The sequence below is a fragment of the Stegastes partitus genome, unplaced genomic scaffold (genome assembly GCF_000690725.1).
Source record: "Stegastes partitus isolate 25-593 unplaced genomic scaffold, Stegastes_partitus-1.0.2 Scaffold10, whole genome shotgun sequence".
Taxonomy (NCBI): Eukaryota; Metazoa; Chordata; class Actinopteri; family Pomacentridae; genus Stegastes; species Stegastes partitus.
The window spans coordinates 1,844,838-1,863,052 of record NW_007577741.1 but is presented as its reverse complement, the minus strand read 5'-3'; the positions used below and the strand labels follow the sequence as shown (position 1 = coordinate 1,863,052).

At 43.2% G+C, this 18,215-nt stretch overlaps 2 protein-coding genes across 2 annotated transcripts in view; both read right to left on the bottom strand.

Moving 5' to 3' along the window:
* Window positions 1–264: 264 nt before the first annotated feature.
* On the bottom strand, window positions 265–2,924 carry gnat1 (guanine nucleotide binding protein (G protein), alpha transducing activity polypeptide 1). Its single transcript, XM_008286273.1, has 8 exons — window positions 2,819–2,924; window positions 1,728–1,770; window positions 1,497–1,638; window positions 1,247–1,404; window positions 1,038–1,166; window positions 811–940; window positions 547–700; window positions 265–455 (listed from the first exon to the last, which is right to left on the bottom strand). Exons 1-8 carry the CDS (start codon window positions 2,922–2,924, stop codon window positions 265–267), a joined length of 1,053 nt encoding a protein of 350 aa, XP_008284495.1.
* A 1,354-nt stretch (window positions 2,925–4,278) lies between these two features.
* The window catches only part of LOC103360486 (semaphorin-3F-like), a 51,189-nt gene continuing 37,252 nt past the window's right edge, over window positions 4,279–18,215 (bottom strand). Inside the window, 11 exon segments of the mRNA XM_008286261.1 lie at window positions 4,279–6,644; window positions 7,372–7,505; window positions 7,596–7,663; window positions 7,798–7,955; window positions 8,059–8,100; window positions 8,238–8,326; window positions 8,626–8,848; window positions 8,968–9,112; window positions 9,892–9,961; window positions 14,810–14,924; window positions 17,052–17,191. Of these exon segments, the coding sequence (XP_008284483.1) occupies window positions 6,216–6,644; window positions 7,372–7,505; window positions 7,596–7,663; window positions 7,798–7,955; window positions 8,059–8,100; window positions 8,238–8,326; window positions 8,626–8,848; window positions 8,968–9,112; window positions 9,892–9,961; window positions 14,810–14,924; window positions 17,052–17,191 (1,613 nt within the window). The 3' untranslated portion in view covers window positions 4,279–6,215.

Genomic DNA, 18,215 nt, shown 5'->3' with positions numbered 1-18,215 from the left:
AGGAGTCTTCGGTCAAAGCTACAACTTAGTTTGGAATACAACAAATTGATTTTATTTCTCGTTGGTTTGAGGATGGCTGTTCGAGGGGGCAGTTTTCATCTTCAGTCCTCAGTTTGAATCGAGAGGAGGTTTGTGGAAGGTGACAGGGCGACCACAGCACCCTGCAAACACAGAATCACGCTGGTTAGGTGAGTCCCACGGTTAGTTTCAAGTATCATTACAGCAGCTTGTCAACTTTTCTCACCTTGATCCTCAGTGTGGCTCTTAGAAGAGACCACAGTCTTTCAGGTTTTCTTTGATGATGATGTCGGTTACGGCATCAAACACAAACTTGACGTTCTCTGTGTCTGTGGCACAGGTCATGTGAGAGTAGATTTCTTTGACGTCTCGGCGCAGGTTCAGGTCCAAGAACTGCATTTTGATGTAGTTACCAGCATCCTCGTAGGTGTTGGGACCTGGACAGGGCGACATCAAGGTAAAGTTTAACTTAATTCAGTTTCCTAAGCCTGAGAATGTGTTATAACCTATTCACAGTGATGTTCTCACCATCGTATTCAGGGAAGCACATGCTGAGATGAGCTTTCTTGATCTTCTCGACGAACACGTCTTTCTTGTTGAGGAAGAGTACGATGGAGGTGGTGGCGAAGTAGCGGTGGTTGCAGATACTGTTGAACAAGTGCAGACTCTCGTGCATTCGGTTCTGAAAGAAAAGTCGCATTCAGATTCCTGTTACGAGCATTTAATCGAACCGATTGTAGATTACCCAACAAGACACCAATTGTAAAGAGTGTGTACTATGGCTAATCATACCACTTCATCATCCTCCACCAGCACCATGTCGTAGGCGCTCAAAGCAGCAATGAAGATGATACAGGTCACACCTTCGAAACAGTGGATCCACTTCTTCCTCTCTGACCTCTGGCCACCCACATCGAACATTCTGCATGGAAATAGAAGCAGATTTTCTTTAATGATTGCAGAGGTCTGGATAATGATGAGTCTGTGCTATCCTCTTCGGAAACAGTGCACCGCCACACCTGAAGTTGAGATCTTTGAAGGAGAACTGGGTCTCGATGATACCGGTGGTCTTCACTCTTGATCGCAGCACATCCTGCTCAGTGGGCACGTAGCCTGGCTGGATCAGTCGCTCCAGGTCATTCAGGTAGCTGTTGGAAAGTCAACGTCAGTCAGTGACAAATACCGATAAAACAAACAATTTTAAATATCATCCGATGAGATTTCTTACTATCCGGCGGAATCGTTGAGTTGGTACTCTGAGGCCCTGTCGAAGCAGGCCTGTATGCCAGAATCCTTCCACAGGCGCAAGATGATGTCTGACATCTCTTTGGGCATGGTGCCTTCCTCGATGGTGTCCGCAAGATGCATGAGTTTCCTGGCATCGTCCTGCAGGGAGGATCCAACAGGACAAGCACACATATAAGTCATGTTTGTCTGGAATCAGTGTCACCTAATGATGTGGAAGTACTTGTCATTACCTGCTGATCAGAGTGGCCATAGTTGATATTGAGTGTGTTCATGGCCTTCACGATGGCCATGATGGACTGCAGGGTGTTGCTGTAGATGATGGTGATGAACTCCAAGCACTCTTCAAGCGAGTAACCATCTTTGTGGATAATTCTGATGAGAAAACACAGTATTACGATGCAATTCACATTCCAGTCATGAAGAAATGAGGCACTGCTTGGATGCAAAGTCAAATATCTTACTTCATCTGTTTGACGATAGTACTTTTGCCTGATTCTCCAGCACCTATAAGAGATTAAAAAAAAAAACATAATTAATTAATCTGTTTGATAAGATAGGACTTAGCTGTTATTAGAAATTTTGTGTAAAATGGTCAGTTTTCCAGGATTTAGAGAAATATGTTATGTAAACATAAAAATAATCTTTTTTTTGTTGTTGTCTTGGGTTTCAGTAACTTGTACGAATACATGCAGTCATTAGACTGAGGATCCCAACAGGTCATAATACTTCTTACTTCAGGGCTAATCTTTTTTTTCTTGCCCCTGACCTACATTGTCAGGAGGAGATGATGAAGCACAGTATGAAGAAACATCTGTAACAACCGAACATGGATGTAAACTTCTATTTGGCAGCTAATTATTAGATTAGATTCAATATTGTTATATTATTCAGGGTAAAGAAATTAAAATTAAAAACGAAAAGCTAAACCAAACTTAGGCAAAGAATCTTCCCAGACATCATCATTTTTCTGCTCATTCATTGAACACCACACTGCAGTATATTCAGGTTGTGCTACTGGAGGCTCTGTTTGGGTTTGTGTCCTTCATGGTTAAGCCCTTTGTGCTGGAGGACCTGTTGTTTCAGGATTATCAGAGGATCGGCTTGAGTGATTATCAAAGTGTCTTAGCGGTTCAATAACACAGGTTATTAAGCCTTTACTCGGCTCAAACATGTTGCTTTGTTTCATCATCGTTACAGCTGTTACAATCAGGTTTTTCAAGCTTATTCAGATCAATAAAGTCCAACGTAGCAATCCCTGTACCTCCGTAAACAACATCTTACTGCATCATTACTTAACATAAATTAACATTTTTACATATGGGTTGTCTTTTCACCCACCAGTTTTTATACAAAACATGCTATAAATAGATGAGGTTATGCATCTCCTACATTTAAATTAGAATAAAAAGCAGTGTCAAAAAAGTAGTGTCATCATCTTCTATGGCCCCTTAAATATGTGCAGCCAGATGATGACTGTGTAAATGATTCCTGGCAATGCATCTTAGTCATTTGGGTTCCTGGGTTCCCACCGAGTCGACCCGTCTGTCTTTACCTAGCAGCAGCAGCTTGACAGTTCTTGCATCCTTGTCGGCATCCTCCTTCAGCTTCTTCTCCAGCTCTCTGGAGCGTTTCTCCTCAGCGCTAGCTCCAGCCCCCATCCTACTTTTCCCGGCTTGGGCCCCCTCTGCTCAAAAGCCAAATGTCAGGAAAAATGGAAGCAGGTCCTAGCTACTCGCCAATCAACCGGTGCAGCCGACGCGTCAACTGCCTGCAGCACACACTGGAGAACTGGTTGAGCGTTTTCCTGACTTAGGAATGGATTTTGGGCACCCTCTGGCCACCTGACCGACGGTGGCCAATGGAGCGCAAGGACAGAAGTGTTTTAGGGCAGAGCCAAAGGTGCGAATGGAAGCAGACCTACATCAGTGGAGGAGTGAGCTAACCTTTAGGGGGACTTTGCTGCGCTCAGCGGAAGATGAACATCGGCTCAAGTGCTTATCTCTCTATGCTGTTCTTAGGGGCCTTGAAAAGAGAAGCACGTAAAGCTGAACAGTTTGGGTGTTTACCACAGCTGGGGACGTGGTTACCCCCAAACTAAATTCATTCCACCCCAGGCCCAGGATGGAAATTGAATCAGATGTGGGAATGAGTGTGGTCTTGTATGTTTTGGTGTGTCCAAGGAGGCTGGTGAGACTCCAACAGCTTAGCAATCTGTATTTAAACAAACAAACCCTCCAAAACAGGCCACACAACACAGCAGTCAGCTACTACACAACTCAGCTTCCGGTCCAAACATGAAGAAAGACGTACTTCTCATTGGACACTGCGGGCTGAAGGGTGAGCCCCGAAGTGCTTAAAGAGCTTTGCGGTTTCACCCGACAGATCTCATTGACCTCAATCTGAAGCTGGTTAAGGATCCTAATCCACTCACTGTCGGTTATGTGCACATGCATCTGCAGGCTGTTTGTGTGTGATCAGTGAACTACATTTTTCTACACATTCAGTAACTTGTTTTATCCTTTATGTGCTTTAGCAATGTGCATCACTTGTGTGTAGAAAAGCACTCTGTGAATTTAGTTTATCATCACAGCATCGTGCTCTTTTGAGGAGCTGACGGTGATAAAACTCCTGAGTCACTGCTGTGAAGATCAAAAGTAGAGGAACGTAAGCCTTTATTCAAACACTGCACTTACATTTCAGAGGGAATGCTGTACTTTTCCTTAACTGTACTAGACGATCAAAGAAAATACTAAAATACTATAAAGTGTATTAAAGTATTTAAAATTAGATCCATTTTGACCAATTACAACTGTAAAATTCTACTTTAACATTAGCAGTGAAGTAATATTACCTGTTTTATCATCATATATGTAATATTTTATCACACACTAGACCCAGTTGTCTAAGAGTAGATTCACGATTTGGAGTATTTGTACTGCGTAAAGTATTTTAATGCTTCTATCACTAAAATCACACCATGTGCCGACCAATTGCAAACAGAAGAAACACGTGTTATTATAAAATATAGAGCTTTAATTTATTAGTTAGCAACATTGATGAGGAAGAAAAGATAGTAATTTTTTTACAAGTCATTACAATAACACCAACTGTGCATATCATACATTACTTTACCTCAATGACCCAGAGCAAAGTCTGCCAAACAGAGAGAAGAAAATAGATGTTTGAAATATATGCAGATTGTGAGTTACTTTAAAAAAAAAAAAAAGAAAAAAAACAAGAGGCAGAGAGAGGGAGAGAGAGAAAGACAGAGTGAGAGAGAGAGAGAGCAAGAGGAAAAATAAAATCACAATTATACCATTCGGGCCTTTCCCCACTGTAAAAAGGTGTGAGCACATGTGTCTTGCACCGGTAGTATTTCCGTATCCCCACAACAAGAAAGACATTCACTGACATCCACGGCAACGTAGCATTTTAAACAAATACCATATACATACACTGTACATGCCATGCACAATGAAAAGCCACCTTCTGAAGATTTTGGTAAAGTTTTCTCTCCAGGTTTCGCGGTGATCAGCTTGTTCGTGGTCGCACCTGTGACGTCGTTTTACTGAAGTTGCTCAGAACCGTAGTTTTATATGAAGTCTGTGGCACATTATGATGGCAGGGTGGCTGAGAAAGACCTGCGGCTGATGCAGTAGTTACAGCACCAGAACATGAGGATCAGTACACTCGACTATACCGATCCCACCCCTTAGCATGAAAATGGCAGGAATGCAAACTTTGGATTCATTGAGAGCAAAAAGAAAAATATCTGAGCATACAAACTGCATGCTTTGCTTTATATGAATACACTGCATACTATGCCACAGATACATGTGAAGTATTTACTATGCATCCAAATCACCAATTTGGCAACAGAAGGTGCTTTTGTCTAATATTTTATTTATTTTTTTATTATCACAAACTGTCACAAACTCACATATAGCTGCCTGCTGGAATATCTTATCTCCAAAGAGAGAAAAGAGAAGGCAATGTTATGTTTTCAGCTTTTGTGTCGTTGAAAGACCCTTTTCCCCAAAAAACAGCTTATCACAAAGATCACGTCCGTTAAGAATACAACATTGAGATGTGATATTCACATATAAACAAAACAAACACTTGGCAGCAACGGATTTTGGAAGAATATGGGCGAGCGGTGTAACATCTTCACTGGAGGCCAGGCTGGACCGCGTCACGAGAGGAAAGACGTCTCGCCTGGCTTTCGTTCACATGTGTAGCCGTGACTTGTTGTCACAGTCTGCGGGCATTTCTCTTATCCTTTTGCATGTCCTGTGAAATGCCATTTTTGTCGTCTGTCTATCAACAGCTTGTATTTTGCAGTTAAAAAAAAAAATAAAAATACTGTTCGATATACAGTAGATAGTTCTGGTGAAGAAGTTTCGGGAAGTTCGAGGAGGTCAGGGACTTCCTGACTCCACTTTCAGCTTAGACACTGAATACTGCCAGCAGTCAAATGATCCAACATGGTCGCCACAGACAGTATCGGAGTACTGAGTGTTCATGGGTCCTGGTCCATGTGTGGATGCTCCCAGTGTCCCGGGTTATCGTTGCTGTTTCTCAAAAACACCAAACATAAAGATATTCTCAACATAATAACACATCGTAATAAACAATAACACTAACAATAATATTATAATAACAACAATATTTGCACAGATTTATCTATTCACAAAAAACATGTTTTCTAGATAGGTACAAAGAATTACTTTTTACAACCTACAATAAATATTGTGTATTTTTTCCCAACAGTTCCATAGAAACTGTTTGATGCTGTTGCTTTCTGTCTGTATTGTCCTTTATGATAATTAGATTTTATCGATCATCTGACTGGAGTCATTTCCCTAAATGGGGGGGTTGCAGTGTTTAGGGGGTTGTGTGAAAAGGTAGACGGGAGGCGTTTCACTACGACAGGGTTTGTGTCCAGCTCCTCATGTCTCGGCCGGAGCTGTTTGCTCGTCGTGATGCCGGCGGTTGCGAGGCTTCTTCTGCTCTTTCAGCTCCTTCAGGCTTTTGGCTTTGTTGTCCCCGAGGCCGCCGTCTCCGAGCTGCCAGTAGTCCTGGCAGTACTGGTTGATCAGCCCCATCTCCGGCTGGCTGAGGATGGTCAGCAGGTCCTTGTACTGACCGGCACTCGGAGTCCAGGCGCTGGACTGAAGAGGAGGGAGGGCGGGGCTGCCTGTCTCCACCAACACGTTGTTGACTGTGCGACTGGAAAGGACCACGAGCTGCAGCTTCACAAGAGTGTGCTTGAAGTTCTTCTCTGTGGACGTGCACTGGTAGATGCCGCTGTCGGAGGACTGCAGCGAGCGGATCAGAAGACCTTGGTCTGTTTTCAGGATGCGGCCCTCTGAGCGAATCTGGAAGGAAAGCAAAGAGGACGGCTTTAAATGCTTCAACATGCTACATGACTGTGTAGATTCTCAGTTATTCAGGTCATTGTATTCCTAGGCGCTTCAGTAGCAGCAACTGGACTTTTGTTTTTGGTTCTTGAAGATGATTCTCATCCAAGAGCTCTTTTCAGCTCTAACTGACTGACCAAGCACATGACCCAACACAGTAGAGCCAGTTCCTCAGACAACACTCAGCAATCAGCCTGCATCTAAAGGCTAAGGTCATCTCCTTTCATGACAGCAATGATCACAGTCTGGCCAGAGAAGACAGAGATCTTGGTGTGAGAGCGGTGGGAAGGAAGCCATCTATGTTAAACCGGAGCAGAGGAACGGGTCTATGACACCAATTATCAGGTACTCATGATGCAGTCTTGACATCTCTCCCCAGACAGTTTCACCCTGATTAACATCTTGAGTCATCTTTGACCTGGCGGTTTCACAGCCATTCACACCTCGAGGCCTGTGGGTGGTGTTTGGGCCTTCAGCCACGTCAGTCGGAGGTGACAATATACGTCTGGACTCCACATTAGTCAGTGAGAACCGAAGAAGCCTCTTGGATGAGAGTTGAAACACCTTTTTAAAAACAGAAGTCCAGTTGCCTTCTCCTGAAGGTCTTAGCCTCAAACCCCGGATCTGTTCAGTGACTGTGTTTAAGGAGAAACCTGCCTGTGAGTGCTTCTCAGTAAGATCTCACCTCTTTCCTCCTGTCGCTGTTTTCCTTCTGCAGGTGCCACTTGAGAGACACGTGAGGAGACCTGGCCTGGCACTCCAAAAACGTCGTGCTGCCCTCCACCCCGTACTGAACCATCTCCAGAGTGTTCTTATTGGCTACAAAACAACATGTGAAGCATATTTATTATTTTTATTTGTGAGAAAAATGAGGACTAAACAAATCATGCTCTACAAAGCGACACTCACTGTTAGAGTTATAACCTCGGCACTGTCGGATCGGGTTTCCATACTTCACATCCTGTCGGCGGCTCCGCCTAGAGGGGTCGGATCAACAGACCCAAAATAAAAAGCTTAACTTCAACATATTTAAAAATATTGCGCGCTAAAGTAAGAAATCCACACGAATGCTCAGACAGCCCCCATGCATCTATGCTATCATGATCCTCACCTCTTCTGCGAGGCCGAGTATCTGGAGCAGGATTTGCCGTCCCAGGCGCAGTACGGGTCCCGGGCCAGGCAGCAGTCGGCACAGACCTCCCCGTACACGTCACAGCGATGGAGGGCGAGGTGGGTCACGCCCAACACGGATCCGACGTACAGTTGTTGCTATTAACAGAAACAAAGGTTAGGAATTAAACTGGATATATAATACCAAATACAATTATCGTTTCCTATGAACTCTGGTTTAATCCACTTCAGAGTAACTCACCCGTTTGGATGAAATCTTCATAGTCGTGATTGAAGTAGGAACCTGAGGGAATGCAGTTATGAACAACTTTAAATGAGAAGGCAAGGACTGTAGAAAGTGTTGTTTTTAGTTTCAGATAACCAACACAGTATATATAAATGAACAGGAAGGAGCCGAGGTACTAAGACCACCGGACTAACCTTGAAAACCTCCACTTCCTCCAACACCAGCTCCTCCGTTTGTAAATCGTCTCTCGGCAGGACGATCACTTTCTGGACCGTCCCTCGATCTGAAAGACCCAAGAGAGAAGCCACTCAGATCTGTTTGCTGTTTTGAGCAGTGGAACATTAGACTTGATTCACCTTTACTCTACAATAGCTTTATAATAATAAAATGAATATATTCAACAGAGGAATACTTTGAGAAATCCCACAGTTGGACCCATTTAAGGTAAATTGTTCCAACATGTGTGTGAACCTCCAGGCAGTCAAGGCTACAAGGCTTACATTTAACCCTTTAAACTACATATGAGCATTAAATGACTTGCCAATCTTCATGTAAAGCCTGTGTTGGCCTCAGAGCCCTCACCTGTCCCCAGGAAGAGCACCTCGTAGCTCCCGTCAGCAGCCGTCACCTGGTCCACAGCAATTGTGGTGAACTCGTAGTCGACGTTGGTCCTGACCACCAGGGGGCGCTTGTGCACCGGGTACACAGCGTTGTACATGGTAGGGTGGTTTCTCATGAAGTTGATAACCTCATCTGGGTAGTCCTTTGTGGATTTCATGTTGGGGGTGAAAGTGCCTCCAGGACACTGTTGACAAATTAGAGATTTGGATTTCAAACCTGCTCTTGTGCAATTGACCAAACTCCTCTGTGGTAAAAACATACTGACAGTAATAATTATTATGATTTTTTCTTTTTATAACTCACAGTGCCAGGGCGAGGGTAGGGGATCTTCCCAGTGTACGCCACCCACTGGTAGTTGGGACCTTCCTTGTGGGCAAACGGCCCGTTGAAGACCATGCGGATGTCAGCCATGGAGTAAACGCACACGGCCGAGCCTTTAAACACAGACCTGGAGGAGGGCATGAAAGGAAAGGGGGTGAACACACAGAGACAGCAGCTCGGGGATTCAGATTAACTCGCTCGCTGAGATAATTACTGCGAGTGCTCTGGTAGAATCTACTTCCTTCCCACGTACTCAGTCGGCCTCTCACAGCGACGCGCTGAAACACCGTGACGCACAAACGCGCTCTCAAACCGACTCGAGTAGAGTCAAGCTGTCTGACACACTGACATACAAACACCCACGTACTGCAGAGAATCGCCAGAGTACAGGCTCTCGCTGCCGTGTGGTGGGTGTACTATGTTTGTAACTCCTGTCATGGGCCCCTATCATTAGCACCGCATGTGTTTTTATCAGCTGGCTTTAAACGATGCCTACAGGGTGGATGGAAACAATAACAGCGTTTGTTTCTCAAATACATTAATCAAGTTTATTATGACGTTGTGCGCCGCTCTTCCTACTCTTGTGGCTTCAGATTGTGTGAGTTGAATTTTAAACTCTGCGGCTGACTGACAAGCTGCTATCAAACCTGCCCTATAAGCAGCTATAGGCTCAGGCAGCCTCTCAGAGCAGCGCGACTCCCTTCGGGGCTCCGGATTCACTTTTCTGTCTCGTCTTTGTAGCCTGAGTGTGACGGGCCAAACGCGACGGAGCGTCTCGACATGAGAGCGAGCTGACGCTTTCAGGCTCGCTGAAGACGAATAAAAAGTGCAGCAGGAGGAAAACCGAAAGACGCTTTTCATCCAAACTGCGTCAAAGTTAGAGAGTTGGAGAAAGACATCACTCACCCCGAAACTGAGAAGACTCCGTAGATGACAGGGTTCTTGGTGTCTTGAGTGGGCTGGATGTACACGTCTCCTAATAGGAAACGACAGAATTGATGCTAATTAGTCACAGTCATAAATCATAAAAAGCAGGTGGACATCGGTACAACTTGATATTGACGTCTGAGTGTTTGCTGTTCTTGTGAAATCCTGGAATCGACCTCTTTAGGCCTCGAACAAATATTCAAATTAAACTAACAGAGCAGAAAGCATTCCCTCATCGAAAAGAAAAGAAAAATACCACTGACGATCCCAAGACTTTACAATCCCACCTGGTTCCATCCCAGAGCAATCCTAATTGTGACATATGGAGACTTTTTGCTTCCTTCAGAGAGGGGGGAGAGCTCCTCATGAATTGTGGTTACCAGAGTCTCAGCGAGATCCTGAATCCAAACTCTTCCAAAGCTGAGACTACAGTTACAGCGTCTCAGCAGGGAATATGAGTGAAATAGAGATCTCTGGTGAAACATGACTTTAATAGGAGCCATATGCATCCAGTGACTGTGGGGCTGAGGCGACCGTGAACCCCCCTCTGATGGTTTAATGAGAGAAAAGTGCAAGGAAAAACAATAAGGAAGACAACTGAAATAAATTTAAAGTAGACATGTTGAGTAGAATAACACGTCGGCCACAACTGAACGCGCAGTTCCATCTAATGTTTTGGGAAACTAGTAAAAAGATCACTTGTTTGAAATGGCCGAGGACAATAATTACACAGTCAAAAGTCTTCTCGCAGATTTCAGTGAATACACATGAAATCCTAGCCTCTCTTTTATTAACCGAGATCTTTTTCATAGTTGTCCGTGAAGCTAAAAAGCAAAAGACGTTAATCTGACACACCGCCTGCTCAGATTTATCTCTCAAACGTCACCTGAATAAACTTGAGAAGCGCAATTATGCACCAAGAACTGAAGGTAAAATGTAATGAGGCACAATTTGATCCTCGTGTTCTTTGTCTAGTAAGCATTAGATAAACAGGAGGAAGCTTGAATTCACACGGCTTGCATTAAAACATCATTTCTCCAAAGTTATAAAACAAGCCGACTCCCCTTTGATCATGAGTTTGACATCTTTTCGGGGAAACCAAAAAAAAAAAAAAACTCCTTACACGCCAAGGTATGAAAATAACAGGTAATGGCTGCTCACTAAAGCAAAAATTAACTTCTGGCAAACAAAGTAGGAATTCATAACCCATCTGACGCCAGTTTGACAGACCTCCTGGCTACAGAACGAGCACAACGAAGGAGAAAAGAAATAAATCAGCAGAGATCTGGAACAAGTTGCATCACTTCTGTTTGCGATGCGTCGGATCAGACGGAGTCTTTTAGGCGTTTCAGCAACACGTTTGCGGAGAAACATCTTTAATTGCCGTAAACACAGAGAGGACACGTAAATAAGAAGCTGTGAAAAGCTAAAACCAAAAGAGACGGGGAATTATGCGCTCACCTTCAAATGACAACAGATTGTATATTATTACCTCCTTGATCTGCATTCTGAGAGATGTGCCCCTTTGCTGAAATGTCCAGTTGGAATAATTGCAAAGGAAATCAATAAAACAAACAGAGAGCAAAAACAGCAGACAAGCTCTTCGTGACTGTAAAGAGATTTTGGGATTTGTGGACTACGGTGACACGAAATATAATTGAATAAAATAACAATGGTTCTCTGCATAATTACATTTCAGACAACGGCAATAAAACTTTACGGCCCACAAATTCATTCTCGTTTTTGTCTGGCAGACATTTCCATCTCTCCTGTGCCTCTGTCTCGTGTTTTCAGCCTTTATGGTCCTCCTCTCCCTCAGAAAAAAAACACTCTTCGGTTCGCCTCACCATCTGAATGTACTCGAGTCTGTCCCCCGAGTGGCCGTACAACCACTCTGAAGCCTCTGCTGGGCTCCATCAAGACCAGCAGACCAGACTGTCTGTGGTTGTGGGAGCAGCGACCACAGAGCTGTGGGATGTTATGCTGCGCCTCGGGACTCACGATGACCTCACCGCCAGTGTTCGTCTGTGCTGACAAGTGACCTGCTGCACCGCGAAAAGTGCAGCGACGCCGACACGAGTGCTTCTCTGTCGCAGGCTCTGTGTGCTCTTAATGCATAACAAACATCTGTAAGGCCTCATTACAGCATGAATAAGAGTTTTGACTATAGATGAAGCTCATAGCGTTGTGAGGAATGTTTTAGATTACCGTCATGATGAGCCATAACATTAAAACCACTGACAGGTGAAGCGATTAACATTTATTACCTCATTATAACGGCACCTGTCAGCGGGGGGGAGATATCTGACAGCAGGTGAACAGTTTATGAAGCTGATGTGTGGGAAGCAGAATAATGACTATCAGAGGATCCGGGGCTCCCAGTGTGCAGTGACTAAGAAAAGGACAACTGGTGAATCAGAGGCCCGTTGATGTGTGTTCAGTACAGACTGGCCCTTGTGGTCTGGCATTACAGAACTCACAAATTGTTGAAAACTTTCATGCTTGCTATGATAGAAAGGTGTCAGAATCTTAGTGTGTGAGGCTACAGACTGGTCAAACTACCCACCACTGAGAGCGCCTAAAAGGTGGATATAATCATGAGAGCAGAACCATGGAGTAATAAAAGAGAACGGCCCGATTTTAAAAATACATCTACATCATCTGGACAGCTGGGTGCCTGCGTTTCGTTTAGGTGGGGAAGAAATGGCTGCGAGGATCGCGATGGGATTAAATCAAGACAGAGGAGGCATTGTGATGCTCTGGACAAAGCTTTGCTGGGAACCTTTGCAACCCACCGTTCACTTGAATATTACTTTGACGTGTACCGTCTACCTAAACGTTACTGCTGACCACGTGCACCCCGGCATGGCAACAGTATTCCCTGATACCTCTTTAATGTGCACTACCACACTGCAAAACTTGTTCAAGCTTGAAGAACATGGAAAAAAAAGTCTCTAAGTTCCCCAGATCCCAATTTGATCCGGCATCAGTCCGATACATGGAGGCGTAACCTCGCAACTTACAGGATTTTAGGGTTCTGCTGCTTGGTGTCTGATAACACCTTCAGAGTAAATACCTGGACAGCTCAGAGCTGTTGCATGAGGGAGACCTGTACAATAACAGGCAGGTGGTTTTAATGTTGTTGCTGATTCAATGTATTTGAAAGGTGATGCTGAACATCAACTGGGGTCTTTGTGGATCAAGTGTAGCTTAACTGTGAGGAAATGTTTCATCAGTCTGCCTCATCAGTGCTGTTTGTTTGAGCTTGGATTTTGGGGTTTGAGTTTACCCCATTTCAAGATTCAAGATTCAAGATAAGCTTTATTTGTCACATACACATTTATACACGGTACAATGTGCAGTGAAATGTATTTTGTAGCAGCGACCAGTTTCAATAAAATAATAACAATGAAAAATAAATATAATAAATTAAATTAAATAAAATAAGATATAATAAAATAAATTAAAATAAAATAAATGAATAAAATAATATTTTCATAGTAATTTCATCATGTAAATTTAGAATAATTTAAGATCATTATAATTAGCTGAAGTTACTGTTTTGCTAATTTTTAGAAATGCAGTTTTGATTATGTATCATAATTTTTTTTGCATGAAGAAAAATAGTATGTTGTACACATATTAAACAAATTGTTCACCGAATGTCAGCAAACATTTAATTTCTTTTCCCATGATGTGGCAAAAAATCCTGCAGTTCCCCTAACGGTGTCGCATACGGTGCTCCACAGAAGGTTCGTTTTGTGAACTGATTTCATGCTATCTCTTTAAAAAGCTGCTGCCAAACCTCGAACGTGATGGAACGTCGTTAATTTGATGTCAGCTGGACTCGATGTACATTTTAGTCGATTTAACAATGAAGAGCAAACTGCTTCTCTCGTGAAAGTAAAATCTGAGCAAAAACTAGTGCAAAGTCTACGTACAATATTTCACACCACCTGTCATTACAATTCCAAGGGTACTACAAATCCCTCCTTAATCCTGTCAGTCATGTGAATGACAGATAGGCCGGGATGATCCACAGGGGGCTGCGCTGATCCCAGCTGCTCATTACTCTGATTACTCCGTATGCGTGTGTACATTTGCTTTTCTATCTCTTGTATTTTTTTTTTTTTTTACATAAAACTGATCTTTAAAGCGCTGACGGAGCTCGGAGTCTCGCATTAGAGACGGTACCTTTTTCAGGACCTACTGTACAAGAGCCATGTTGCTGTTCAAAGGAATGTACATGTCAAGATTAACATGTATGAGTCAGTGATACCTTAATCTAAAGCTGCAGCTTCCTTGAGATTCTTCTCAGAGTTGCTGTACATGAGAGGAGCTGTTGGAAATGCTGCTGGATGTGTGTCCTTTCACTACAGTAAGCTGCTGACACACACACACACACACTGCAGCAAAATCTGAGTGTGTGTGTGGATTAGCATCAGTGTGAAACTATGCAAAGCGAATGTGAGGGGAACTCTACGGACGACAACGTTGTTGATGCTGAGCCTGTCAACACAAGTCCATCCTAAGACCCTTGTTTTGGATTTTCGTGGCTACGCGGTCATTTAAGAATTCTCCATTTCCATCTGGCAGCTTTTATGTGAGACAAATTCATTATTGTGCTTTACGCTGACGCCGAGCAGATGGAAATGGATCCATTAAAACGCCACATTTCATATTTTAGATAACTTGTCCTTTCTGAGAGAGAAAGTTCTGTTTCGAAAACTTTTGGATAACAAACGCTGAGAATGTAAATGCGGTGGTGCAGACGGGACGTAGCTGGAGAGGGGATGGGGTGGATAATGTCCAGAGATGAAAGGAGCTATCAAGAGATGCTCTGAGAGGGTCAGCGATGGAAGGAGAATCTTAAAAGGGAAATAATAATTCAACTCACTTAGTTCATCAAAGTGTGTCTCGATGCCGTCGGCTCCCGGCACCGAGCAGATGAGGCGGGCCTTCAGAAATGTGCTCCACTTGTTGACCAGACAGCAGTGTCCACCGTCGTCGTTCTGTAAAGGCAGAGACACACAGTAGTCATCCTCCCTCTGCTCCAAAAAAACACTCAGCGGGACGAGTCTGACCAGAATCTGACTCGCAGCTGTTCGAAACAACTGGCAGAGCTGAGCGCGCTGGGTCTGCTGTTACTGCATGAATAAAGATCAGCTCTGTGTTTGCAGCTTGGCCAGTCTGCACGAGAGGTCAGCCAACTTCTTCTACGGAGGTAAAGAAAGATGACTCAACACATTTTACGGAGTCCAAGTGATTTGTGGGGCTGAAAGAAAAATACAGTCGGTGTCTATCTTTATATAATGTAACATTAAACTTAGTTTTCAGAGTTTCTTGCTGACCTATTTTGGGCGTTTTAATATCTTCCAGAAACGACGGTGATGGTGCAAACATCATTTCACGTCGTCGTATATCATGCTGTCAGCGCAAACACAAACTCCAAAACATAAAACATCTGCAGACTGACAGTTGGTCCAACTGTGGCATCATCGGAAATGTCTACTAAACTCACTTTCAGATGACGGTTTGGAGTAAAAGATGTTTCGTGTCTCTAAAAAAAGTCTATTTTATCTTCGTGTCTTCATGGGACATGAACTGAGCTATAAGGGTAGGATGCAATCTGAACCTTTGTTCTGACTGCAACAACTCCTGGGTTGATTGGTTGAACTCCGAGAAGACAAAGCTGATTGGTTAAATTTAGAGTGGGCAACTTAGGTCCTGTTTACACGTAGCAAAAACGGTGACATTTCAATGGGCATTTGGTTTATACACAAACAAAGCTACAAGTCACCGAAAACGATCATATCTGAAAACTCTGGCCACAGTGGAGATTTTAAAGAACTCCGTCTTTCTGTTTGCATGAAGACAGGAGGAGATGGAGTTGGACGTCCCAGCGTCACATGTGTGCGACCATGCTTACAGCTTGGCCTCTGTCATAATCATCAGAAATGGATGCTGTTGAAGCAGCGCTGGTTTATATGTTTGTGCTTTTGGCCTGTTTGCATTTACATTCTGAAAAGTTCAACAATGTGGAGGAGCTTCTCTGTCGGTCCAAACAAACGACCCTTGTGCCATTCATTGTTGTGTTTTTTCCAGGATTCTGATTGGCTAGCATAGCTTTATGCTTCTCGTTACACTGCCCTCTGTAGGTCTGGCAGCTCATAGCAGCTCTTAACGACATGTTTATGCAGGTTTGTGTAAACGAAGATTTTTTTTGTTTTTAATGATCTGGTGTGAACGATGTTATTCTAAAAATGTAGATCCGTTTTTGTAAAGACCCGGCTATGTGTAAACGTGGCTTTAGACCATTTTTTCCTATCATCCTCGTCAAGATGGAGTCTTCTCCTCTCGAATGCCATCAACGATGTAAAATTCACCATACATGCTAACATAATTCTTTCAAGCTTGAATACCTGGAGTTATGTCTGATAACTGTGACTGTCTTTGTTTGGCGCACTCTGAGCTATTGAGGCTGTTACGCTGGAAATGAAAGCAAAAAGCCTGAAGGGGTCGATCATAGGGCCATTCCTGCAAACCTGAAAAAACAAATGCTGCCACCTTGCACCAAAAAGTCACCTATTCTGAGCATGTAAGCATGCTAATGGTAGCATTTTGCTCTAAACACTGCTGTGCTGAAGCCGACTGTGGTCTTGTTTATTGCCCTTGTTTTGAATTACCTGCTTAAGAGATGCATGCAAGTGTTCTGGGAAATATTTTTTGCAAACATACAGATGGTTAGAAAGTTGTGGACATCATCATTTGTGCGTCTACAGCACTACAGCCGTGACTCCACACAGTTCTGGGTCTGTACGGATGTCTATGCATGTATACAGACGTGGATAAAAATAAACTCTGCCACACAAATGTTTCTCCCAGAGGAGCAAAAATAACAGGATGTGCTCCAAATTCAGCTGCTGAGACAAACAGCAAATATTTTGTTTTGTAGCTGGTAATTGGTGTGTGTTAGAGTTTGGCGCTCAGCAATTACTGCTGATCACGGAGGACTTCCTTTCTGGGCCTCAAAGAGACTAAAACAGGCAACAGGCGATGACTAACCATTATGGGAGACATATAAACCTTTTCCCTGGTGATGATCAACGTGAGGTTTGCTGGCCGGTGTGATAACTCACCAGGCAGATCCGCCCTATCCTGGACTGGGTCATGGGACTCTGGCCCATCTCAGAGGCTTTCTCGCGGAAGAAGAAGTAGAGCTTGTCATCATTCTTCTCGGCGCTGTCTGGGATGAGGTGTGCGTGGACAAATGTGGGATCTGCAGAAGAGAGAGAAAAATGGAGAGCTTGTTACACACACACACACACACACACACACACACACACACACACACTGGCTGCATGCAAATGTGCAAATTAAACACAAATCAAGTCCACAAAAAGAGTCCTAAGTGGTTATTCTGTTGACTTACAAAGAGTCCAGTGGGGCTTATGGTGGCTGTTACTAAAAATGAATCAATGTTAACCATAATTCAGAGGAATATGGTTCTGACAATTTAAATAAAGGAGTAATACTGTCTAGTATTTATTTATTTATTTGTTCCTTTCATGAAGGTACACAACATAATTTGTACATAAATGCACTCTACATTTTCAAATCAACACCTCCATGATTGGAAAGGAGCAGCAAGAAGAAAAAAAATTCTTGTATTTGCCTGCCCCCTATTTAAACAAATGAAATAAAAAAACAAAAAAGAAAGAAAAGATGGTCCGATATCACATACAGTTGATTTTCAGTAACCCCTTCAGTAGTATGTCTAGTGTTGCTCCATATCCACAGTGTTCATGTGAGTACAATAGAAGTATTAATGCTCAAATCCTCAAAGTAAAGTTAAAGTTTTATTGCGCATATCAACCTTTATCACTGCTTCACACTGTTTTTCTAATTCTGTCCTAAAACAACATCAAATACATAGATGTACACTGAAACAACCACATTCACTCCTCTTCTTCATATCGATTATGAAGAAATCTATTTCTGCTTCCATTGGATTGCTTTAAGGCTCATAATTTGAGGTTTCAGCAATCTGAGGGAGGCATATCAAACAAACATCCTAAAAAGTGAGTGTTTGTTTTGAAATTCCCTCTTTGTGGGTCTTTGGAAGAGTTCCTTTTCTGAGCAGCGATGTGGGTTTTTGTAGATTCAGTTTGGAAGCTGTCTCCTAAACCATGATGTGCATTTGAGGGTGGCTGATCTACAGCTGAATCACTCACTTTAACAAGCAAAACCTGTTTCACTTTACATACGGCTAATATCTGAAGAAGGAAAATTATACTTCAATA